This window comes from Solanum pennellii, chromosome 5, assembly GCF_001406875.1.
Source record: "Solanum pennellii chromosome 5, SPENNV200".
NCBI classification, from domain to species: Eukaryota; Viridiplantae; Streptophyta; class Magnoliopsida; order Solanales; family Solanaceae; genus Solanum; species Solanum pennellii.
Window position 1 is genome coordinate 1,458,354 of NC_028641.1, and position 26,730 is coordinate 1,485,083.

General features: G+C 30.8%; 3 protein-coding genes and 2 pseudogenes across 3 annotated transcripts; 3 read left to right on the plus strand and 2 right to left on the minus strand.

Moving 5' to 3' along the window:
• The window catches only part of LOC114077320, an 8,467-nt pseudogene extending 5,116 nt beyond the window's left edge, over positions 1-3,351 (plus strand).
• Positions 3,352-3,766: 415 nt separating this feature from the next.
• On the minus strand, positions 3,767-4,830 carry LOC107019185 (annotated as a pseudogene).
• Positions 4,831-5,146: 316 nt separating this feature from the next.
• Positions 5,147-7,054, minus strand: LOC114077321. The gene is made up of 2 exons (XM_027917163.1): positions 5,789-7,054; positions 5,147-5,713 (listed from the first exon to the last, which is right to left on the minus strand). Exons 1-2 carry the CDS (start codon positions 6,671-6,673, stop codon positions 5,147-5,149), a joined length of 1,452 nt encoding a protein of 483 aa, XP_027772964.1. The 5' UTR covers positions 6,674-7,054.
• Positions 7,055-19,840: 12,786 nt separating this feature from the next.
• Positions 19,841-24,276, plus strand: LOC107020724 (hydroxyproline O-galactosyltransferase GALT6-like). Its single transcript, XM_015221190.2, has 7 exons — positions 19,841-21,019; positions 21,785-22,020; positions 22,101-22,391; positions 22,486-22,614; positions 22,704-22,877; positions 23,517-23,624; positions 23,736-24,276. The coding sequence occupies exons 1-7, from the start codon at positions 20,152-20,154 to the stop codon at positions 23,943-23,945; spliced, it is 2,016 nt and encodes a 671-aa protein (XP_015076676.1). The 5' UTR covers positions 19,841-20,151; the 3' UTR covers positions 23,946-24,276.
• A 136-nt stretch (positions 24,277-24,412) lies between these two features.
• LOC107020520 (UPF0481 protein At3g47200-like) lies at positions 24,413-26,659 on the plus strand. Its single transcript, XM_015220923.2, has 3 exons — positions 24,413-24,753; positions 24,933-25,553; positions 25,669-26,659. The coding sequence occupies exons 1-3, from the start codon at positions 24,631-24,633 to the stop codon at positions 26,437-26,439; spliced, it is 1,515 nt and encodes a 504-aa protein (XP_015076409.1). The 5' UTR covers positions 24,413-24,630; the 3' UTR covers positions 26,440-26,659.
• Positions 26,660-26,730: the final 71 nt, after the last annotated feature.

Sequence of the window (26,730 nt, forward strand, 5' to 3'; positions counted from 1 at the left end):
CCCACCCCACCCCACTCCACCCTCCACTCTCCTTCTTTTTTTTTTCTTTCGGCGAACGTATTTTTCTTCGTTACTACGCCTCAGCCACCAGTAAACATTGCCTCAACCCTTCTTCTTCTCCGTCGGATCTTGCTTTCCTTTCTATTGGGTTGCTGCACTTCAACCACATGTAAATCATTCCCTTTCTCGAATTTTATCCCTTTCATCGTGTCGATATTATATCATTGATCCCTGTCTAAGTTAACCCCTCATTCACCTATCATTCTATTAGCGTTAATTAAGATTTAAAACCTTTCGCCTATTGTCTGATGATCATTTATTACACTTACAAGAAAAAAAATAATCAGCCCCGCTGAAATATATTTTCAACGAAAATAATAAAATTTCGTCGGATTATTTGAAAAAAAAAAAGAAATCAATATCATACAAGAATTGGAGAATTGGAGAGGTTAAGAGAGAAAGGTGGAGGGGGTGGGTGTGGGTAAAGAATGAATAGTTGCAGGAAAGATGGGGAGAAGACAGAAATGTTCCTTTATTTTTTAATTAATTAATTATTATTAGTATTTATTAATTAGGGTGTAAGTGGAAAAGAAAAAGAAAAAATATATTTTTAAATTCTTTCACGCGCTTTAAGAGTGTGAATACACTCTTTTTGACATGTCAGCTTTTTGTGTATAATAGGAATCACTTTTGAATATGTAAGGTGTTTAATAGGTACTAGCTTCAGTTGAAGTGTCTAAATGAAATATGCGGACAACTTTAAGGGGCCGTAGATGACTTTAGCCTATATAGAGAGATAAACTTTAATTATGATATTAATATGTATGCATAGGAAGTATCATAAAATTCAATGACATTGTGGCTACTTATTACACTTGCATAGTATGTAAATTTAAGGGAGCACAGTAGCCATAGTAAATATGGGAAAATTATTAAACTACACAATTTTAATATTTTCCTATTCTTTTATTAAAATTTAAAATTTTCTTTTTTTACCCCTAATAATACTTTACTTACTTTTCACGTTGGAAAAGTAAAACAAAAGTTCACCTTCCTCAAAATTTTCGCCCAAAACTTTCCCCCTAATTTTTAAGTTAAAAATTCAAAGCAAATTTGAAATTCAAACGATTCTTATCCCTAATCATCCGAAATTGAGTCCAAAAACAGGTATATCATCTTCCCCATTACGTTTCTTCATTTTTTTTCCTTTTTGCGTTTTCACTGTTTTTGTTATTCTTAAAACTCTATAAATTTTTTACAGAATCGAAATCTCCGTAGATTTGAGTTATACATCGTTGCATGACACTATTGTCATGACAAACCCAAGTTCTAGCAAGAGAAATTTGTCAAAGAGCAAACATGCATCTAGTTCGAACGACCCAAAAACCCCAAACAAAAGGGGTAGAAAGGCGGCACATCCGATGGTTCGACCAACACTATCAAAGGTATGTACATTTGTTTCCATATCCATCGTGATTTTCATATTTTTAAGTTAATCTGGTGATTTCGATTTTTAATTATGGATTATTTTGCATTAGGATTTTGGTATTTTTACGTTAGTCTGATGATTTATTTGTTTCTATTAAGTATCGTTTATTTTTTATCAGGAATTTTGTATTTATTTGTTAGTCTGCTGATTCATTTTTTTTAGTATCAATTTTTTTTCCGTATTTATGTGCCCTCATGATAAACTGATTTATGTGTTAATTTAGGTATTTTACATATATATATATATATATATTAATGTATCATATATACTATTTAAGTATCAGTTTATTATATATACTTATTTGTATCTTTATATAAAGAATAATGAAATTATGTTGTATTTGTGTATCTTTTTATGTTGCATACGAAATACAAAGATGTTTAAGTTTGATGTGTTGCTGTTATTTAGTATAAATTTGCATGCAAAATAAGGTATCAACAGATACAGAACACTGTTATGGAAATATGGTATGGACAAAGTCAAGGCTGGATATATTAGTGATAGCGACGATCCAACAAGGCTAGAGAGCGGGTATACTACACAGACAAAAGGTGTATTGGTTGATGTTGATTAGTTAGGTTTCTATTATGTTGAACTTACGTTAATTGATATTTTGTATTACAACTTCTATTTTTTGTTCAATATTACAAAGTACTTATTAATATGAAGAATTTCTTTTGTCAAATATTTATCTCCAATTATATAAGTTAATTAACAGTAACTATAAAATAACTGATGATACCATATAAAATTAGCCCTCCATCAATGTATGTTCAAATATATTTATCCCTTTACACTCATATTATTATCATTATTATTATTAGGGATAATACTCAATTACCCCCCTAGCCTATACTCAAAATCCCTGAGACACACCTTATCTTTGATAAGGTCCTATTACACCCTCCAACTTTTTTTAAGTAATTAATTACCACTTTCGTACCTACGTGGCAATATACGTGAATTCACCCATGTAGGGCGCGTGAGTGAAGATTTTAGCTAACAATGACCAATAAAAGTTAGCCACGTGTCAAAGTAATTTGAAAAAATTCAAAAATAAATATTAATGTTTCTCTCTAAAGTAGTTGTCTTCATTTTTTGAAAAAAAAAAACATTTTCAATGTTCTTCATTTTTAAAGAAGCTCCATTATCATTCAAGTTAAATAGCTCCTTAATTTGAAAATGTAAAGTAAAATTTAATATATTCTTTACATCTTTTTATGTCGATTATTAATATTTATTTTTTTGACAATGTTTATAAAGTTAGGGTTATGACAAAATCCGAGTTGAATAAGTTGTGTATGGATGAGAACGATTCAATGTTTAACGCGGAAGTGCGATGCAAGCATGGAATCTTACTGCAAATGCAGACGTCTTGGTCAAATCGCAATCCCGGAAGACGATTTTGGTCTTGTCCTCACTATGAGGCCACAAACTGTAATTTCTTTAGATGGAGAGACACATAGAGAGTTGATGAAAGATCTCGTTTTATTCTTCCGAAATTGGTGAATAGGATTAACGAGTTAGAAAAAAATTATGAGCGTGTGAAGATGCAACTGGAACAACTTGATAATTCCAACATTGAACAGTCAAAACTAGAGAAAATTCCTTTAGATGAAGGTGAAAGTCTTCAAAATCGTTATGAAAATCTGAACATCAATTCAAAGGAGAAGGTTGACAACGTAAAAGAAATGGGTGAATTGAAAGACAAGAAGAAGATGAAAGGGATGAAAATGAAGAAAACAAATAAAGGCTGTTGTTTTGGCAAATTCCTTTGTTGTGTGATGATTTGTTTTGTTGTTGTATTTGTTAGTTTTCTAACCCAAGTTGGTAGGTATAAGGATCATATGAAATTTCCATAATTTTGTGTGGTAACGAAACCTTTATTTGCTCTATTGTAATGTAAAGTTGAATTTGTTTGTGTTTGAAACAGTCTTAATTCTCTATTTGCCATGTTGATATGTTTGTGTTGGAAGTTGTAAAATGAAGTAAAGCAAGAGGTATTAATCATTCTTAAGAGCAAATTTTAAGTACAAAGTTGATTGTAAAAGTGCCGAGAAATAGTCACAGCGCATAGATGCCCAAAATTTCATTGCTTGAGAGCAAATTTTCAGTACAAAATCTAAATGTGCCCAAAATTATACAAGTCACAACACATACGCAAAATAAAGTTTTCACATTGCATAAGTACCCATAATTTCAGTACTATAACAAAAAATAGGAATATTTATTTTTCCTTCAAACATGAAATAAAATAGTACTTATAGTGGCCACCAAAAAAGTACTGATAAAACACCATTGATATCAACATTATAGTTTCCATGGGTGTCGAGATTGTGAAGAGGAGGGAGCATTTGGGTTTGAAAGCCTTGATTGATCTCTAATCAGCTGGAGCCTTCTAGTTGTGATTTCCTGATTTCCTTTCCACTTCAATCCACTTGTCGGTTTGAAATCAACATCCCCAGTTACAATACTTGATCTCAAAACTCTCTTTGGTCCGGCTAATATTGTGCTACTTGGCAATCCAGGCTACAAAATTTTTAGAGAACTAAAATTATTAGAGAACAAATGTGCAAGTTATTAGAGAACAAACAATATGAATTTATCGCAATACTTACATTGAAAGTTTTGAAATCATTTTTAGCTTCAAACACACCCATACCAGTGACTCTTGGCCTTTTAAATTGAGTTGTGTTTTCAACACCCTTTTCTTTCCTGGTAGTAGCAGTTTCCTTTGGTGCAACATTTGTGTTCTGGTCTACACCCTGTGTTGTACTACCTTGAGAACATGTAAACCAATTTTCAAGTGGATGATTACTACCTCTTCCTGCACTTCCCAATCCCCTACCCCTTCCTCTACCACTCCTGGATCTTGATAATACTCCAACACCATTTACACTTGCACTTGCTTCATGTGTTGGTGTTCTTGAAGTTGTAGGAGGTGCAGTGGTTCTAGGAGAGGCCCTTGATGCACTTGCACTTGCTGTAGCTTTTGTTGTTCTTGAAGTTGTTGGAGGTGTAATAATTGTAGGTGAATCCCCTGTTGCACTTGCATTTGCACTTGTGTTTTTAGGTCTGCCTCTCCCCCTTTTGGCAACAGGCTCACTCTCAATATTTGTTGATTTCTAATTAGCAAAAAAAAAAGATATTATATTAGTAAGTTGATTACATTTTAAAAGTAAGTGACAAAATAGTAATGTACCTTTGGTCTTTCCCTTTCTTTTTTTGAACTTGATGGTTCTTCAACATTTGAAGTAGGGGTAGCTCTCTGTTCCCTGCAGTAGAACTAACTCCATCACTCCTTCGTAAATGACAACTTCTTTTATTGTGACCTTTAACATGGCAAAGACTACATGTCATAGTTAGTCCTGTTTTAGATAATTTACCAGACATCTTCTTTTCACCAACCTCTTTCCTTCTCAACTTTCTAGGTCTGCCTGGCATTTGTTTTATCACTGGTGGATCAACAAGAGGATTTTTTGATTCAGGCCACATTGGCATGTTATTCATAGGTTGTATGAAATGTGAGTAAGTCATTAAGTACCTCTCTTTAGAGTAGCATGGATAAATGAAATCATGTGGGTCATATTGTTTATGCAACATTGTAGCTAAGGCATGTGCACATGGTATACCCTTTAACATCCAAGATCTACAACTTCACTCCCTCTTTCTCAAACATATAGTGTGTTGTTTGTATCCATCCAAAACCTCATAGTCAGTTACTCCATTAAACTCAATGTTACATGCCATTGACTTATCAATATTTTGTTCTAATACTTTCATTGCCATTAGAGAGAAATTGCTTATCCAAGAGTTTGGAAATTCACTTAACCTAGCTAACCTATTCATGACCTTAATTCTTATCTCTTCAAGCATAGTAATAATGGTTTTATGCCTTGCAGACAAAATCCAAGCATTAAAGCTTTCACACATATTATTATCTATTGCATCATACTTGACTTCACAATTAAAATACACCTTACACCAATATTCTTTATCATAGTAAATTAGGTCATCCACTATACCTGTACCTCCAGTACCTAATTTAAACAACTCGTGCAGATTTTCTCTGAATTCAACTTCAAAAGTACTTCTAGCACACTTCCAAAACTGCTTCTTCCTTTGCAGCCCGCTCCAATTCTTTGACCAATTTGCTAGTATATGCCTAGCACACCTTCTTTCCACACAAGCTGGCAGCAACTTCTTTATAGCTATATCCAGTCCCTACAAGTTACAACAAACATTAGATAATTAAGTTTAAAAAATAATAAACCAACAGATAATTTAAAACAAGTTTACCTTTTGCATGTCTGACATAATTGTGAAACTTGTTCCATCTCCTAATCTCAAGTCTTCTTTCAACAGAGAAATAAACCAACTCCAAGTGATTGTGTTCTCATTTTCAATTACAGCCCAAGCAAGTGAAAGCATTTGATTATTGTCATCTTTAGCCACTGCAATAAGTAATTGACCCCTGCAAACCCCCTTCAAGAAACAACTATTCAGACCAATGTATTTTCTAGCTGACATAAATGCCATCTTGAATGCAGCAAAACAAATGTAAAATGCCTTAAATACTGGCCTGCCAGATGCATTAGCTTCTCCTAGCTTCACCACACAAGTACTCCCAGGATTAGACCTCAGCAACTCATCCTTATAATCAAGAATTCTCCCAAATTCCTTAACATGATCACCCATAAGTTCATTCAAAATTTTAGCTCTTGCTCTTCTAGTTATGGTCTTACCAACATGCACATTATACTTCTTACGGATTAACTCTTGCAACTTGAACACTCTGATATTTGGTTGTTCAATAACTTTCTTTTTGAAAACAGTAGCAATGAATGTAGAGTTGCACAAATAATTCCTAGTAGCCTTTTGACATGAATGGACTGGCATGTAAGTCTTAATAACAAAGTTATTAGTCTTCTTGTCCAAACTTGCATATAACAACCATTTGCAATTTACCTTGCAACATCTCACCCTTACTCTATTTGGCTCATTCACACACTTTTCAATCCGAACCTCTCTCTGAATTGCATACTTAGTGACTGTCAATCTAAGCTCTTTTACACTTTCAAAAATCATACCCAATTGCCACACAATCTTCTTAATGTTGGGATCAAATGTGACTCTCTCTATGGTATGTTTTTTCCTTTTTGTGTTAGGCAGTTTCAACTTCATTTTTTCACCTTCCTCTAGACAACTATCATCTGTGTCAGTTTCAAAACTACAAGCATCAGAACTTGCATAATATGGTTCATCACCCCCCCAACCTTTCTTCTAAAGTACATCTATTCATAGTTGTCTCATCAAACCCAAGACCTGCTCCAGCATTACCACATGCTACTTCTTCAGTATCTGCAGAAATTCTTTTCCTTTTTTTTCTTCTCCTCAGAAAAGATCTTTTCTCAGCCCTCAGTTGAATTAACTCCTCATGAACATCACTTCCATATTGATCATCTTCAAGTATTTCACTATCTTCAGAATTATCACTCTCTTCAGTTGACTCATCAGATACTTTTACAGAGTATTCACTATCTTCAGAATCTGATGGATCACTATTTGGAGCTGTTGGGTTTGAAGTAGAAGGAATATTTGAGGTAGTATTTATAGTTATATCTACCCCATTAAAATCAGCCTCACCTACTTCATTATATCCACTAGCCTCAGTGGTCCCAACTTTATTAAAAGTTGAACCAGATTCCTCACAAGGCATGTGGACATATACTTCCAAAACAGATCCACTTTGCAAACTTTTACACATTACTAAGAGAATATCATCATTGTCAATATCTCCTAAGATGCAACTATTAGGTGGCCGGACACTAAATTTGCAATTTGGGCTATACCCTAGTTCTTTAATATAGTCTTTAATCTCAAAATATGATATTGTATCCACATCAATATCATAATATTCACTCACTAACCCACTCACATATTTTGCTTTATCACCTTCATACAATAAGGCCCCACCATGATACAACTTTAAAGTAATGAATGTAAACCCACTCATACCTATATGCATAAACATAACAATAATTAAGTAAAAGTTGCTAATAGAATATAATAATTGACTAAAGAAAACACATACCCAAATAGTTATAAAAACAATTCAAGTTGAAGAAAACACATACCCAACCCCACACATACAGAACACAATACCCCACATAAAAAACACAATACACGACATATCTTTATCTTCTTACAATTAGGTATGTAACCCCACACAGACACAACACAACACCCAACATATATTTTCTTCTTAGGATAATGTTATTTAACTTTAACCCCACACCCACACAGACACAACACAACACCCAACATGAAGTTACTTTATTGTAACCCAGAATATAAGACAACACAACACAACACCCAACTCGTCTTTATCTTCTTGCATGTTTCATATTATAACAACATAACTCACACAACTATAATACCACCCAACCAACCCACACTCAAAACACGTTTCATATAAATGTATGAATAACAAGTTACATACCCCATAACAACAAAGGTGACAGTATGAATATATGAATAACATCAACCCTAAAAATACGAAATTTGATATCTAACAGAACCATAACATAAACCCTAAAAATAATCTTAAAGTTATATTTCACTCAAAATCGAAATCAATATTTAACAACATATCATAACCCCTACAAAATCTAAGCATAACAATAACAAAAAACAAAATAAATGAAGAAAAAACTAACCTTTGAACTCAACTCAACCACAATTCTTGCTGAATGAAATCGACCCACACTTTCACGATTGAAATCGATCCACACATGCAGCACTGAAACAAAAACTAACTATCAAAATTCAACATCGAAAATCAACTATCAGTTTAAAATCAAATTTCTAACCTTTGTTGATTTTTTGAAACCAAGCTAAACTTTCCTCCTTTCTTTCCTTGTTCCTTTATCTTCTTTTTGGTAAAGTAATTTTGAAAACGTAAATGACCATCTTTTTCGAATTTGGAAAGTGTAAAAGTAGCTGATAGTCAATTTTTCAAAAGCTGCAAAAGTGGGGTCCGGCGCGTGTTGAACAAATCGATCAACCTTTCTGATTATTATTGCCACGTAGGTACGAAAGTGGTAATTAATTACTTAAAAAAAGTTGGAGGGGGTAATAGGACCTCATCAAAGATAAGGTGTGTCTCAGGGATTTTGAGTAAATGCTAGGGGGGTGATTGAGTATTATCCCATTTACTTATAATGTCGTACTTTTTCAGTAAACAAAAAATGTATGATACTATAGTATAATCAGTTACACAATATCCATAGTATTATTAAGTATATGCTACATTTTTTAGTATCAAAAAATAAATTTATTTATCTTTAACAATTAATACAAATTATGTAATGAATATATTTAGTATCGTTCAACAGGTTGAGTCATAAAATAATCTATATATATATATATATATATATATATATATATATATATGTATAATATAGTTTATAATTTTGTCAATTTTTTGTCTTTAATTATATAAATTAATTAACAGTACATATAAATTATTTTGTAAAAGTAAGATCTACAAAATAAATGATGATATCATATAAATTTCGTTCAAAGTATACCTGATACTACATTTACGCAATTGTTACACAAATTGATACAAAATAATTTACTCCAAATATCGTAGTTTTCCAGTAAATCAAATGTATGATACAATATTACAATCAGATACACAAAATCTATAATATTATTAAGTATATGATAAATATTTTATTATCAAAAAATAAATTTGTGTATCTTTAACAATTAATACAAAATTATGTAATGAATATATTGAGTATTGTTCAACATATTGAAGCATATACTACTTTGTATATATTTAGTATCGCTTATTGTTTTGCATTGGATAACAAAATTTTGTTATAAGATACATTATATATTTACCATTGGATAACAAAATTTTGTTATAAGATACATTATATATTTACTATTATATGTAAATGAGATTAAACAAGTTATAAATTTGTCAATTTCTTTAAACTTCATATAATACAGTCAAAATTCGATATATTTAGTATCAATATACATTTTGTAGCTTGAAACATTCACATGGTTTTAATCACATCAAATGAAAAAGTTCAAATCATATTAGCAAATTAATAATAGCCAGAAACATATTACACATCAAGCATAAAACAAGAAAAAAAATAATCATCAAGAATTTAGTATTTCTTCAACACACACGATGACACCTATTGTTGCATCGAAATTCAGTATCTCTTCAACACCTTTATCTGAAGTATATATGCTTAGAGGATACGTCCCGAATCCAACCTCATGTTTCTTAATTTCTATGTACAATTTAAACCCATATCAGTTCGAATACACAATGGAGACGAATTACCTTCAACAACATATTTAATCTCGATATTTTTTTTCGATTCATCAATACCCAGCTCAGCTGCAATTGCTGAAATAAGATTCATGAAAGAAATATTTTCCCCAACCACTATCCCATCACTTTTGTATCGCTCATATATAACAACACTTTCCCATATTCCATAATGTCGTAACAAGATCAAAATATTCATTTTTGAATCTTCACAAATTGTGTTTCAGATTTTTGTAAATAAGCTCGTTTTTTTTTCGATTCACAATTTGAAGTTTTCAATATTTGAAATTCAATAATGAGATAAATTAGTACATGATGTTTATGCAGATTAGACGCTTAATTTGTTAAACGTCAACATGAATTCTGGGATAATTCTTATTCCCTTTTATTGCGCCGTAACTTTTAAAAACAAACAAATAATTAAAATATCCGCCCGCTATAATTTAAGTATCGTTATGTTATTTTAAGTATCCAGATTACTCTAAAAAAGGATTTTTGATAAATATGGATACAATAGGGATAAAATGTAATTTGTCTCTTAGAGTATGTGATTTGTCTAATTTTACAATTAACATCAGCTTTAGCCCTCCAATTTATTCAATATTTATTTATTTTTTAAAAATAATTTAGGGCTTTAAATCTATTTTCTACACAATAATATTATATGTACATACATATATACGCTGCTATTAATTAGTTACTTAATTAATACTATACCTCCCTAAAATTAATGAATTTCAAAAGGCTGAACGTAAGAATCTATTTTTATTACGTTTATTTTCCTTACGTAGTTTTTCAACTTTGTTTTAAGTTTTTATTATTATAATTTTTTATTTTAATTTTTATTATCATACTTTCTATTTCTATTATTTTTTAAATACGTAAAGTTCTATTTTTATTATATTTTTTCCTTATGTCATTTTCAACCTTCTTTTTTTTTTAAAGTTTTTATTATTATAATTTTTTATTTTAGTTTTTATTATCTCCTTCTATTTCTATTATTTTTTAAAATATTATTATAATTATACCTCCTATTTCTATTTTTTTTAAAATTAAAAATGTTTTATTTATCTCTTTTCTTTATTAACATAGATGTGTTCTTTTTATACCTTCTGTTTCTATTATTTTTTAAAGATTACGTATATCTTATTTATCTCTTCTCCTTATTACTAATGTGCCTTTTCTTTTATTATTTTTTATATCAATCTATCTTTTCATTTAATTTATTGCCATTAAACTTACAAAACATTAAAGACAATTTTCTTTTAAATATTTCACTAATACTATTAATTCTTACTACCTTTCCTTTTTCTTCTGTTGTACTACTTTTATTTATAATTTTTTTTTAGAAAAAACACTTCTTCAATTTTAAATTTTAAATTATGACAAGTTTCAATCACATTTATTTTTTTATTAAGTAAGTATTAGCAATTAAGCCTTATAATTTCATATCAGTTACAAATTTTTTTTACCTTCCCTTCATTTTAATATTTTCATATATAAATATAATTTCTCCTTTCTGTCCAAACATCATTTACATGTTTATTCTTTTTAATTATTTTTTATTCATTTTTTATTGTAGGAGCTTGGATTTTTGCGTGACAATAATGCAGAGGAATGTCGTGCTAAATTTTTCCAAGAACATTAAGGTTTGAAGGTGTATTGTAATTTTTTTTTCTTTTGTTATCATATCATTTATATTCTTTTTGTGCCTTCAGACCCGACCGAGCCTCCGATGCTAAAGAAGAGTGTATATTTTCGGCGGCTTTCAAACTATAATAAACTCGAATTATCACGAGGGATACCTTCATCCGATCAATATGGTAAAAGTTATGCAAACTACTTAGTGTAAAAGACAAATTACATTCTATCTCTGTTTTTTTTTAATTACATAAATCCCTTCTTCTTCTTTTTTACCTTTAGGATATATAATTGTAAGGGCGGATACATTAATTTAGACGTTTTTGTTATCAATTTACTGCACTAAATAAGGGACTAAAAACAGAAAATATAATTGAATCCCACAAATCAAGCGTACGTTTCTTTCTCCTACCAATCACTCTATCCCAAAAATGGTTCTATCAATCAGTTTATCCCTAAAAGATAACATAACTATGAAATTAAAATTTCAAATTAGGTGTCCCTTTTCTTCCAAAAAACTGCAAAAACTTGATTCAAGAAAATTTGCAGCGAAATTTTGTGAAGATTCATAATGAATGTTTCGATATTGTTAAGGAATTCGACAATATGAGAAAGTAATGTTAGGTACGAGCGATACAAAAGTGATGAAATAGTGATTGGGAAAATTATTTTATTTGTGAACCTTATTTCCGCCATTGCAGATGAGTTAAAAGTTCTGCTAATAATAGGTATGTGAACAAATATACACAGATCATATAACTTTCTTTGTTTTTTTTTTGAATTTCTTTTGTTACTATTTCATGATAAACAAATATTTGCAAACTATATTCATAATTAGGTTGCATTTTATGTATTGGGTATTGCGTTGTATGTGTAAGGTGTTTAGATTTGTGTATCATTGGTTGATAATTATAAAGTATCATATATGTTTGAAATCTTTGCTCTTTTAATGTATCAATATATAGAAACGGACAATTGTGATAGATTTAGATGTGTTTTGTATTATTTTTTTAATATGTATTTAACACATGTAAAACTATGGGGACATTAATATGTATGATAATATAAGAGTATATATGATCTATTGAGCGAATTATAATAATGTATCTTGAAGTGTATTTTATTTTTTGGAATGATACAATAAACATTAAATAATAAATATATTTGGTATAAGTACAAGTATGTATTAGTGTGTTATGCAGTTCTAATGAAATCAATGCACACAAAAGTGATTGGTCGGTTCCAAAATATGTTTTGAAAGAAATTGTCTTACCACCAAGATAGAAAAGAATGCTCAGTAGATTAAGGAAAAAAGAAAGAAGATTCAGATGAAATACTAACATCAAACATGAATTGTTGTGTGCGATGTGGACAAAAAGGCCTCAATCTAGAACTTGTACTTTCTTCCCGAAAGAGGAATCTAGATCAATACTTTTTTGGAGTAGTTTATTTTTTTTAGATATAATAATTCTCAAATTATAACATTTCTTTCCGTTGTTACAAATGTTTACATTACAAAATACTTTTAGTTTATTAAATTCTGATTCAATAAATTGAAACGTTACGTTTTTCAATTCTGCCTATATATTTTTATTGTTAATTTATGATAAAGTGAATTTTGTATTGCTTTGTGTTTGATATAAAATTATTTTAAAAATATACATTGTATTGATTAAGTAATTAATGTATTTGTAAATGCTAATCAATACTGAAAATACTATTATATTGCATTAATTTGTTTAACATTATAAATCTGATATTTAATTGTTTGAAAATTTTGTATCAGAATAATATAGTATCAGTTGTTGTGATATGTACCAGATTAGAGTTGTCTTGTGTATCAGATAAACGACATAATATTAAAAGGTACTAAATATATATATTACAAATTAAGAGGATTGTAACAATTGAAAATATATAGTATCACATTTTCTGAGACACATCGATTTACGATTTTGAAAGCGTGATAAATAATAATTGTGTATCATATACACAATATGTTTTTTGATAAATTTGTATCAACTTATAATATAGTATCAAGTGTAGTCATTTATACCAAATTTATAAGAGACATAATATTATAAGGTACTAATATATTAAAAATTAACTGATTTGTATCAGGTATAAAAATATAATATCAGGTGTTGTGATACATACAAATTTGTTATATCGAAAGTAATAGTGTATCATATACATAATAAAAATTTTAAAAATTTTGTATCTGTTAATAATATAATATCTACTATAGTGATATATATCACCTTTCGAGGCGCAATTCGAGGCACAATTCTTTATATTTGCATTTCACTACAGTCTCTAAGGAAGGGAAATCTAGTCCAAATCTGGTCCCTTTTAAGACGGGAAAAGGTTGGTTGCCACCCGTCCTAAAATGCTTCATCGCTAAAGGTTAATTGGGACTACTGGTTCCATTATCTGGTCGCAAAATTACTTTTAGAGACTACATATCTCATCCCAAATAGAAGATTTTCTTCCTTATAAACTAGTCATTAGAGACTAGCAAATAAGTCTTCCTAGATTACTCTTTAGGGACGAGCAACTACCTCGTCTTAGATTGTATTTTTCTTGAGGAGCATCAACGTCGTCCTAGATTGTTTTTCCAGACCTTGTCCTAAATGAGGCTTTAGGGACAAGAAGTTGTCTCATCCTAGATGAAAATTTTAGAGATAAGAAACTGTCTCGTCTTAGATGTGCTTTTAAATTTTTGGTCTCTAATTAACCACCAACAATTCTGGATCTTCATTTCACAAAAGTATTATAAGTTGTAACAATAAATATAAGATTGATATGCTAAATCTCCATACAAAAGGCTGATATAAGTATAAAAATAGGTAAACATCCTATGGTGTAAGTTCACAAAAAAAAAAGCTTAGCAAATTAACAATATCCTGAGCTAGACTATGACTTCATGTTTTGCACAACTTCTCTAGCAAAATAATAATGGTCGTGTGCATCTTCTACACTTGCATCTTGACTAGTAGATTCATTCTTCACCAAAGGTTATCCAGAATATCAACAAGCCTAAGAAAAAATGATTTTGTAAAACATAAAAAGAAAGAAGTTATAAGGTATATATAAAGAAAATTGACTAAGAAGTGGGACCTATATTATATACTTAATTAATAGAAGGAAAGTGGAGAAAAAATATGGAGAAATTAGGCAATCTTTGTATTTCTATAAAAGAGTAGGGATTAAACGAAAATATTTAAACATATATATAGTTTATTAATTTATCCAAATTAGAAAGAAAAGGTCATTCATGGGGTTAATTAAATGAACTTAAATTATTGTTAAATGTCACAATTATTCAACATTATATATTATCAATATAAATACATACTTATTATATGAATAAATGTGACTTTTGACTAATTGTAATTGTAATCTCTTTGTCTCTTTAACACATTTAAATATGTGAAGTCTTTTCTCTATTTGATATTTAGATTTAGTTTTTATTTTATTTCACTTATTTGGATCAAAAACAATAATTTAAAAATATGGAATTTGAAAAAAATCGATTGAGATACTTGATACACATTTTTCTATGATAAAAAATTGAAGAATTGAATTGAAATTTTGATAGTATTCTATTAATTAATCGTACGCTCATCCCTAATTATTATTATGTCGTCAGTATTCAAATAATAAATAATTTAAATTTAATATTAAGCATTATATACCATGTGAATCAAAAAAGAATAATATAAAAATACCATGTGAATCAATTTTATTTGAGAACATTTTCAAGAAAAGAATTAATTATAAAAATAATATTAAAAAAATTAATTAATGCTTTCTTGATTTAATAAACGAGACAATTAATTTTAAAAAATGATTGACTAATATGGAGCATAGGGAGTTATAAATAACACGGAAAAAAAACCTCGAAAAATATAACTTAAATACATTTTTATGCGATTCTAAAAAATAATTAAAATTTTTCCATAAATCAAAGGATTTGAGAAATTGTATCTGAAACTTCTTAATATGTCTACAAAAGGAGAAAAATACTTTTTATTTTATTAAATTGACAATTATTACATAAATCTTTTTTTTTTATAGAATTATATTTTAAATGACAAAATAATATTGATTTCATTTTACGCGAAGCTACCTCATCGATCCTTATTTGGACCATGCTAACTCAATTTTTCATTAATTTTTGTTCCTTTTATATGCAACATCTATTTATTTCTCTAAACTTTCACCTCCGGCTTAAATAATATATTTAATTAAATACATGATAAATTCATTCAAATTTTATAACGAGATAACTCACTTAATCGATCCGATTAATGCAATATCATGATGAAGTTTTACATGGTCGTAACTACAAGTATTCATACATATATAAAATGTATTAATAGCCTATACAATACAATAGATTATCTATTACAATAAATTAAAACAAAGTAAATTGCGTAAAAATTCTTTATATTGTATTAAATGTAGTGACTTTATTATTTAGTCACTAAAACAGTTGTCTAAAAAGAAGAAAATCACAACTACCACTACAAACTCCCATGCATTTCCTATATGTAATGTAATTATAAATACACTTGTGTGCTTAGTGAGAAGTAAACTTTGTTATGAAGTAATCTTAATTATTTTTTATATTTTGCTTGTTTTGTTAAGATAATGAACCATGGAAATAATGAAAGAATTTTCATCACCTTCATTATCAAGGTGTAAGGAATAATGAAAAACAAGTGATTTCTTTAAAAAAAAAAAAAATTAGTCACATTTCATTATTGTAATCTCTTGATTGTTTAATTTCAATATTACTTCTCTTTCGCTTTTTGCATTATTTGATATTTGTTGTCATTTTTCAAAATTAAAGTGATGTTGAACGAAAGAAAATCTACATATGCACACATATATTATATTCTGCTTATAGATTCTATTATGTATTTATTCTTTTTTATATGGATTTTATAATTTTTAAATTGTTAAATTATTGTGATTTATAAATTGACACCCATAAAATTTCGAGAGTCCATTAAAATCTTTTATATAACTTTAACTATTTAAGTTATTAATTTTTATAATTTATAATATTATTTATATTTTTAGATATATAACAAACTAAAAAAAAGGACACAGTTTTCCATATTTGGTAAACAATAGCATTTTTTTTTAAAAAAATAATTTTGCAAAACATCAAAAGAAAGAAGTTATATAAAGAAAATTAAATAAGAAGGAAAGTGGAGAAAAAAAATCGCCCGCATGCATAGAAATTAGGCAAAAGTTTTGCAGCTGAAAAAAGTACAAGTTTGCGTAATTTTCTTATTATTATTTTTTTTTGGTAAAAACAAAGTTTAATTTCCATATATGTTTTCTGGTTATATAAAATTTGCAAAAATATTAAATTTCCAAATATATGTTTTCGGTTATAGTAAACATGTAAAGTATAAAAACTACCATAAAATGTAAAAGAAATTCCATTAAAAAAAAATTGATACTTTATTACTACTTTTATTTATTCATTTTTCCTTTTATAGTTGTCCTTAATTATTTGTCTATTTTGACAAATCAAATCCTCAATTAAATAACTAATCACTTTGAAAAATGCATAACCACTCCATAATTAATAAGGGTAAAATGACTACGTCATTAATATTTTCTTAATAGGTAAGTAGACAAGTAAAAAGGAACAGAGAAAAGCTATATATACACGTGAAATATAGTGAATTGTTTCATTGATATATTAATTAAACAAAAGCATGGCAAAGTTTTCCTCTTGTCTTGTTAAAGTAGTTGTAATAATGATACTACTATGTTTCCCTTCCACTGCCCTCTCTAGAAAACTATTTTTCTCAGAAGAAGAAGTTGCACCTCCAAAACCTAATTGTAATATCAACCATCCAAAAGAGGAGGTGGATGATTACGATGATGATGATGATGATGATGATAGTTATCAAAGTTCGAGGTTTTTTGATTTTAATCATGATCTTGGTCATACAATTCTACATATCATGCTTATATTTTTTGGTTTGATTGCATTTATCGGTGCTATTATCTCGATAATATTGTATAAGTATTCCGATCGATGGGGATGTGGATGATTATCAATATAACAACTATATACTTTTTTTAATCTAATTTTTTTCCCTATTTTATTAGTAAATGAAGTAATAATATTTTAATCATTTTTTAGATTATGAGTTATTATTAGCATGAAAATTAAATAATTATTAATTATATATTTAAGTATGTCAAGTCTTTCTGTATTTGATATTTAGATTTAGCTTTTATTTTATTTCACTTATTTGTATCAAAAATAATATTTTATAAATATGAAATTTGAAAAAAATCAATTTATTTGATACACATTTTTCTATGATAAAAAATTAAAGAATTGAATTGAAATTTTGATAGAATTCTATCAATTAATCGTAACCTCATCCCTAATTATTATTATGTTGTCAGTATTCAAATAATAAATAATTTCAATTTAATATTAAGCATTATATACCATGTGAATCAAATTAAAGAGTATCCGCTTCTCTCTCCATTAATAAATTAAATAACTAATTCTAATAGGACTTATTTTTTTAATCATATTATTATAAAACTCCTCCATTTATTAATATTTTTAATTATTTATTTCCTCTTGCCACTATTTTGGAATTCCTAGAGTAGTTCTTTTGTTTTGCCAAAAAATATGAATACTCCAATGTTTTTAATTATTAACTGTATTTTCCCAATTTTGTCCCTAGTAAATAACTTAAAAAATTAAATTTTATAATTTTACAAAAAATATAAGAAGATTAAGATGTAAATAAAAGAAAATGTAGAATAAAGTGTAATTATAAATGTGACAATGTAAATATTTATTTACATAAGGGAGTTAATATAACACATATTCATATTAATAAAATACTCTCTCTATCCTAATAATACTAACTATTACCTATAAAATTAATATCTATATTACTAATACTTATATAATTTTATCCACTTAGCTGTTAAATGTATTGAATAAACATAAGAGCTTGCTAGTTAAACGGATGAAATAATTAAAATTTAAAATTTAAAAATATAATTTATCAATTAAATAAATTTAAACTTGTTTCTTATTTGATTATTGAATAATCTTATCAAAAAGTTTGAATTAACATATTTTTCATCATGGTGTCGTTATTCTTTTTCACAAATTATTGGTAATAATATATATATATATATATATATATATATATAGTTAATAATGGTCCAAAAAGACAAACTTTTTGGTGCTCAAGATTTCAAAAATTTTCAAAAAGATTAAAAAATAGGACAAATTTCAACGTACCCAAAAAAAAAAAAAAGCCAACGCCACAAGTCTATCTTATCAACCAAAAATTCATGGTCCAAAAGCTTTCCTTCCAACGGCTTCTTTTTTTTTTCGGAATTACATAATTTTCTTATTGAATTTCTTGAATTTTTTCGTTAAATGTTCGAATAAAATGTGAAAAATAATAATTTGAAATTATAGGCTTCACTTTCGTAAGTTACAATAACATCTTTAACATAGGTTTGTAAAATAGAATTTAAAAAAATAAAGTTTACGTAAATCTACTTCCATCTTAAAATTTAAAAAGTTATTTTTACGATCTCACGTAAAATCCAATCAATTTATATATAATACTCAATCGTATCAATTAAAATAGAATACTCTTTATTTTATGATTGATTAAAAATGATACTTTTCTTTATATTTAATGGTGCTAAATTAAAAGAATATCCTTAATATTTATTTTAGATATAATTTTTTAAAAAGTCATTTAAAATTTTTGTATTTAATTAAATAAGTAATAAACTTAATTAAGTTAACTGAAACGAGCCAAGCAAAACGACACATAAAACTAAGATTAATCCACTTCTCAAATTTGAATTTCAAAATAAACAAATAAATTTTTTTATATTTTAAAAAATAATTTTCATAGCCATAAAAATGCCACAATTTATTTTAGAAAAAAAAAGTTTAACTGAAACAAAGAAAGTTATATTAATTATTATTTTCTTTAATATAAAATGTATTTTTTCCTTTTCAACAATAATTTAATTTCAAGTTTTCATATAGAATATTTAAGTACAACAAACTTATGAAAAATATAGTTCTAATTTAATTATTTTAATGAAAATCATAAATTTTAAAAAAAATTATATATTAAATTAAAATCGAACAAACAGATTTAATAACTGGAATTAACTAAAGTAGACAAAACCTGAAGGGTTTTCAGTTTATTAATAAACCGTAACGCATTTTTTCAGCTAAAACGACAGCGTTTTATTAAGATTTTTATACTATACGTCGTCGTTTTTTCGTTCTTCTTACATTTCTGAACCCCACTTTACAACGGACAAAGCCAGCCTCAATCACAGAGCAAAATGATCTGTTCACACTTCAAAAAATCATAACTTTTTTCAGACAAAATGTTAAATGTTTTCAACATTTGGATATAAAAAGTTTAAAAATTTGTGGAAAAATTTGAGTTCATTTGAGTTGATGAACTGTTAGGGTTCTTGGGTTTTGTTGTTCTTGGTTTTTGATCTGTTTGTTTTTGAGTTTTGTTGAAAAGAATTGTTTTTATGCTATAAAGAAAGAACCCCAGAAAGAAAGTTTTGATTTTTATTTGTGTTGTTTTGATTTGGGGTTGAAATGAAACGAGCCAAGTTCGACTCTATAATGTCAGTGAGTCGACTCAGATCGATTCAAGTTTTGATGGGTTTGTTGTTTGTGTATTTTTTCTTGGTTACTTTGGAAATACCTTTGATTTCTAAACTTGGGTTTGGTTTAGAATCGTATGAACTTATGTCTACACCTTTTGATAATAATTCCAAGTTTAGCAGGCTTAATAGTGTTGGTGAGTTGAGTGGTTCGAGTCAAGATTCAGTTTTTCCTTCAAGGGTTATGTCAAGGAGAGCTAAAATGGGGTTTTCATTACCTCATAGGAAGATGGTAGAGTTTAAGAGAATTTCAGGTTTGGTTTTTGATGAGAAGGTGTTTGATAGTTTTGATAAGGAAGAGTTTTCTGAGCTGCATAAGGTTGTTAGGGATGCTTTTGTAGTTGGGAAGAAACTATTTCAGGATATTGAATCGGGCAAAGTTCAGGGGGAGGTAGTGAGTGGGACTCAGAACCGGACTGAGTCGTGTCCTGATTCGGTGTCTTTGTGGGGTAGTGAGTTTGTAGCTGGTGGGAAAATTATGGTGATACCTTGTGGAATGACTTTAGGGTCTCATATAACAGTAGTGGGGACGCCTCGGTGGGCTCATGAAGAGAAGGATCCTAAGATTACATTGGTGAAGGATGATGATGAGACTGTGATGGTTTCACAGTTTATGATGGAATTGCAAGGATTGAAGACAGTTGATGGAGAGGACCCTCCAAGAATACTGCATTTCAATCCGAGGTTGAAAGGGGATTGGAGTGGAAGGCCAGTGATCGAGCAGAATACGTGTTATAGGATGCAGTGGGGGTCTGCGATGAGGTGTGATGGTTGGAAATCCAAGCCTAGTGAGGACACTGGTGAGGAATTTATGTTGTAAATGCATTGCTTTTTCTTTTTGTATTAGTCAATTGTTTGGTCGTAATCATTGTTGCACCTGTATTATGTATTGGTAGGGGTAAATTTCATATTTAGAGAAACTCTAGTTTTTTGTGAAATGCTAATTAGCCTAAGAGAGAAATTAATTTACTAGTTTTGGAATGAAATGAGTTTAGTGAACACCGAATTTGTCTTGAAAGAGAAGTTACTGAACCAGTATTGTAATGAAACGAGTCTTATTAGAATATAATGGCGTTGATATAGCTGACTCCACGTAGGTTGAGATTAAGTTGTAGTCGATCCGTATGCTGATTCGTTGTTATTTACATGGTTGCTTCATGCTTGCACTTCTTCTTTAGGAAATGTTGGAATCATTAGATTCTCCTGTTGTTGTGGTGCTGTTTTTGGTTGTTAAATGTCCAATTTTACAATTATATATATGGAAGGAAAGACTTTGAACTTCTCTAGGGCTGTCTGAGCTGAATTCTTACTGACCAGAAATCTTGCTAGATATTGTTAATTATAGATGATTTAATCAGCTGTGTCTGATCAAGTATAAAACATGATCAAACTGAATTTGGAGCTTTATTTTTCAATAGCCGTGATTTCTCTGCTGGCTTGCATGCACCTCGATTAATTGAACATCTATGGTTGATTTCTGATGTATACTGTGCTGCTGCATGGTAATGGTTAAGATTCTCACTTAGTGTTGTCTGTGTTTGTGATTTTCTGTGGAATGAATGAAGTGGACGGACAGGTGAAATGTGAGAAGTGGATACGTGATGATGATGATCACTCTGAAGAATCAAAGGCCACATGGTGGTTGAAGAGACTGATTGGTGGGAGGACAAAGAAGGTTTCAATTAACTGGCCATACCCTTTTGTAGAGAACAAGTTGTTTGTACTTACTGTCAGTGCTGGTTTAGAAGGTTATCACATCAATGTAGATGGGAGACATATTACTTCCTTTCCTTATCGCACTGTGAGTATTGTCTAAGATTACTTTATCTTAATGCCTTTTTGTGATGCATATCGGTTTAAACATTTTCTTATGGTTGATAGGGTTTTACTCTTGAGGATGCGACGGGTCTGTTTGTTAACGGGGATATTGACGTGCATTCTGTATTTGCTGCTTCATTACCTTCAACACATCCAAGTTTTGCTCCACAGAGGCATTTAGAAATGTTACCCAAGTGGCAAGCTCCGCCACTTCCCGATGAACCTGTAGAGCTTTTTATTGGCATCCTTTCTGCAGGCAATCATTTTTCTGAGAGAATGGCCGTGAGAAAATCTTGGATGCAGCATCCATCACTTAAGTCAACAAATGTTGTAGCCCGTTTTTTTGTGGCAATGGTAAGATTGGCTTTGACACAAGTTTCCATTGATGAATGCAATATCTTATATTTGGAGCCTTGCATGTGCTTATAATTGAATTGAAATGCTGCAGCATGGAATAAAAGAGATAAATGTGGAGCTGATGAAAGAAGCAGAATTTTTTGGTGATATAGTAATAGTCCCTTACATGGACAATTACGATCTTGTTGTATTGAAGACAGTAGCAATTTGTGAGTATGGGGTAAGTGTGAGGATGAAATTGGATTATGCTCATTATTGCCTCAGAATTTCTCATCCTTTTAACATTTATGTACTTGTGGAATATTCCAGGTCCGTACGGTCACAGCGAAGTATGTAATGAAATGTGACGATGACACATTTGTAAGGATTGATGCTGTAATGAAGGAAGTTAAGAAAGTCCCTAGTGGTAGAAGCCTGTATGTTGGTAACATCAATTACTACCATAAGCCCCTTCGACATGGTAAATGGGCAGTCACTTATGAGGTAGACTCTCTCACTTTGTCAGTATTACACTTCAAATTCTGTAGTCTACTGATTTCCAGGAGGGGGTTGAGGCATAGTAATTGATAGTCTATATCTGCAGTTTCTTCTGTTTTCATGTGGTAAATCATAACCCTTATATGTCCTTGAGAGTGATGCCGAAGGACTACCATGAGACTAGCCCTCGTTTTGCATGCTAACAGTAGATGGTAGAAGTTTCCAAGATAGCCCATTAAGTGAGCAGCACCAAACCAAAATGCACCAAGCTCCAACGTAGCAATGATGCAAATCACAATGGCAGTGAAGAGTTCATCTGTGTAGAGTCAGCTAATAGAAGGTTTAAGCAAAAAGATGGCCCTTTACACCTTAATTTAGAATGGGACTGCCATGGAAAAGAGGCTTGGTCTTCTGTATCCCCAATTTGATCTGGCCTTATAGTGCCGTTGTACTAAGTTTGATACCAAGCTTATTGCAACCATCGTCTTCTTCTCCCATTTTTGTATTTTGATAGAATCTGGTTATGAGAGGATTCATCAAGAACCTCAGGCAGTTTGCTTCATATGTAATGAATTCCTTTATGTCCTTGAACCTCTTATACATTCACTAGTTACTGATGTTCAGTTTTCCCATGGGAATTGACAGGAATGGCCTGAAGAAGATTATCCACCCTATGCCAATGGGCCTGGTTACATCATCTCATTTGACATTGCAGAGTACATAGTTTCCGAGTTTGAGAAACATAAGCTAAGGGTAAGTACCTTGATCTGCTTTGTGAAATAATCCTAACCTCTCTCTCCCCCCGTCCCTTGTGGAAACCTGGACAAAAATAATCATATCTAACATATATTTGACCTGCTGCAGTTGTTTAAGATGGAGGACGTGAGCATGGGAATGTGGGTAGAACAATTCAACAGTTCCAGGCCCGTAGAGTATGTGCATAGCTTGAAGTTCTGTCAGTTTGGGTGCATTGATGATTATTACACTGCACATTATCAATCTCCAAGGCAAATGATCTGCCTGTGGAGAAAGTTGCTGAACCAAGGGAAACCTCAGTGCTGTAATGTGAGATGACAAGGCATGCATACCCTGTCAGCTAGTGTTAGGCAACTCTGAAAAGGAAACGAGACAAGATAGATGCCAAGGCGCGCATACCCTGTTAGCTAGTGTTAGGCAACACGGAAAAGGAAGCGAGACAAGATAAGTTCCTGGGAAGAGCTTGTACATATAGCTCGAGTAAATTAGCCTATCGTGCTATAATTATATTTACTTCATTCATTCTTTTGTTGGAGCGCCAGTCTTGTACCCCAGGCTAGTTGACACGTCAGTCTCGTTAAACTGTATGAAAACAATGACAGCTTAAGCTCTTATATATGAAATTCAAGGGTGAATGGCTCATTTTCAATCTCATTTTGCAATTTACATTCTTCTATGTGCCTTTCAACTCTTGACTATTTTGGGTTGTCCCAGATCTGAAAAACATTTCTCCTAGTTGGTGACAGATACCTTATTTTTTTGTGTTCCCTTAAGGGAAGTTCTGATCTTGCTAATATTAACAGACTTAGAGGTGGTGTATCCGTAAGTAGTTCTACAGAAACAGTATCCAATATTATAGTTCTTTTTATCTGTGCTGCATTGCTGACAGTTCCACGTGAAAGTGAAGGCGAAAAGATGGCATATAGAGACTGATCAAAAGTGCTAGAGTTTCTGACCAGAAAATAGAACAGTAAAACAGTTGCTTTGTTATCAAGAAAAATAAATGTTGCAATCCTGGTATAATAGAGGTGCAACTGAAGCTAAGAGACATTGTGAATTATCCTATTGTACAAGCAAAGCATATAAAGAGAAGACAAAGAAGTTGAGGAACAGCTGCATAATCAAGGTATTTTTAAGCTTGCAGAAAGAGAAAGTTTGGAGCTTACTTCTGGGGAGGGAAAATAAGAAAAACCAATGGGTTCACAAAGTATAAGGGTCTCTTGTTCTGAAACTTATACATCATTATTATTTGTGTTTCATAATTGTGCCTCTAAATTAGTGTTAATCTCTTGATACATACTATAGTGCTTGAATCTATCTGAAATGGAAAATGAGTGGGTGATCAAGATAAACGATGAGCTGATGCACGTGGAGGATCTGACAACGGTGGAGGCAGAGCACTGGAAGAAGCGGTCCATATATAGAGTACCTGTTGGTGTTGCAGATGTGAGCAAGAAAGCTTACAAACCTCAGGTTGTTTCTTTTGGTCCTTACCATCATGGCACAGATCATCTCAAGACTATGGAAGTTCATAAGCACCGAGCTCTTCTTCATTTCCTCAAGCGATCTGGAAAATCATTAACATGTTATATTGACTCCTTACAACAAGTGGCTCAAGATTTGAAAGATGCATATGACTTGCTGGATCCTGTATGGCAAAATGATACCAATGCTTTCTTGCAGTTGATGATTCTTGATGGCTGTTTCATGCTGGAGGTCTTGAGAACAGCTGCTGCTGATAGTCTACTTATAGATCAATCTCAGCATCCTCAACAGTACGACTATGCTCCTAATGATCCGATTTTCAGCAATCATGGAAAGCTCCATCTCATGCCTTATCTCAAACGCGATATGTTGATGCTTGAAAATCAGTTGCCTATGCTCCTTTTGGAAAGATTACTTGCCATTGAAAATCAAGAGGAAAAGGTCTTTCTCTCCCTCTTTTAAACACATGCTCACATCTCGTTTACGTGACACTTTTTATTTATCTAACTACTTCAACTTTGATCAATGACCTTTTCTAATCTGATTCCCCTTACAGATTGAAGGGTTACTCGATTGCATTCAGCAGGAAGATGAGCAATGCATTAATAAGCTCATTCTGGACTTCTGCAATCCTCACAGCCGCGCTAAAGGACTTGGGAAATGTTTGCATGTATTGGATGTCTACAGAAAGAGCATACTTTGGGAAGATCCTATGTTGGGCAAGACTCGTCCAAGGAAAGCACCCAAAGTTAGCAACCAGAGTAGTGGCGATGAGATAATCCGTTCTGCTATGGAGCTTCATGAAGCAGGCATTGTGTTCAGGATGAGTAAAACTAGAAGCCTTAAGGACATATCCTTCCGTGGTGGTATACTTAAGCTTCCTCTGATCGTGGTGGATGATGCAACAGAGTCAATGTTCTTGAACCTAATAGCTTTCGAGAGATTGCACGTAGGTGCAGGAAATGAAGTAACCTCATACATCTTCTTCATGGATAATATTATTGACAATGCCAAAGATGTTAGCTTGTTACACTCTAATGGCATCATCCAGAATGCAATTGGCAGCGATCAAGCTGTGGCTAAGCTATTCAATTCACTATCGAAGGACATTACGTTGGATCCAGATAGCAGCCTTGATCTAGTACACAAACTGGTAAGTGACTATTGCAAACTGCGGTGGAATGAATGGAGAGCCAATCTTATTCACACCTACTTCAGAAGTCCCTGGGCCATTTTGTCTGTCATTGCTGCTATATTTCTTTTCGCCCTCACCATTGTTCAGACGATATACAGCATCTATCCTTACTATTATCCACCACGTTCCTAACGACAATATCCTCACATTGAAGTACAAAGACTTCAGTTTTCTCTATTGGAGAAAGACGACGACTGTTACCAAATTTTGGAGTGAACTAATCTGGTGCATCTTATTTCTAATTCACTTTGATTCCTCAAGTCCATATGTTAGTTATCACAAAAGTTAAGTGGTGTTTATGTGATGAATGTAATACTTGATATCCTACTCTATATGTGATTTCAGTAAGAAATGAACACGTCCCGTGTAATCCAAGTGGGTCTGGGAAGGATGATGTGTACGTAGATCCTACCTTACCTAGTG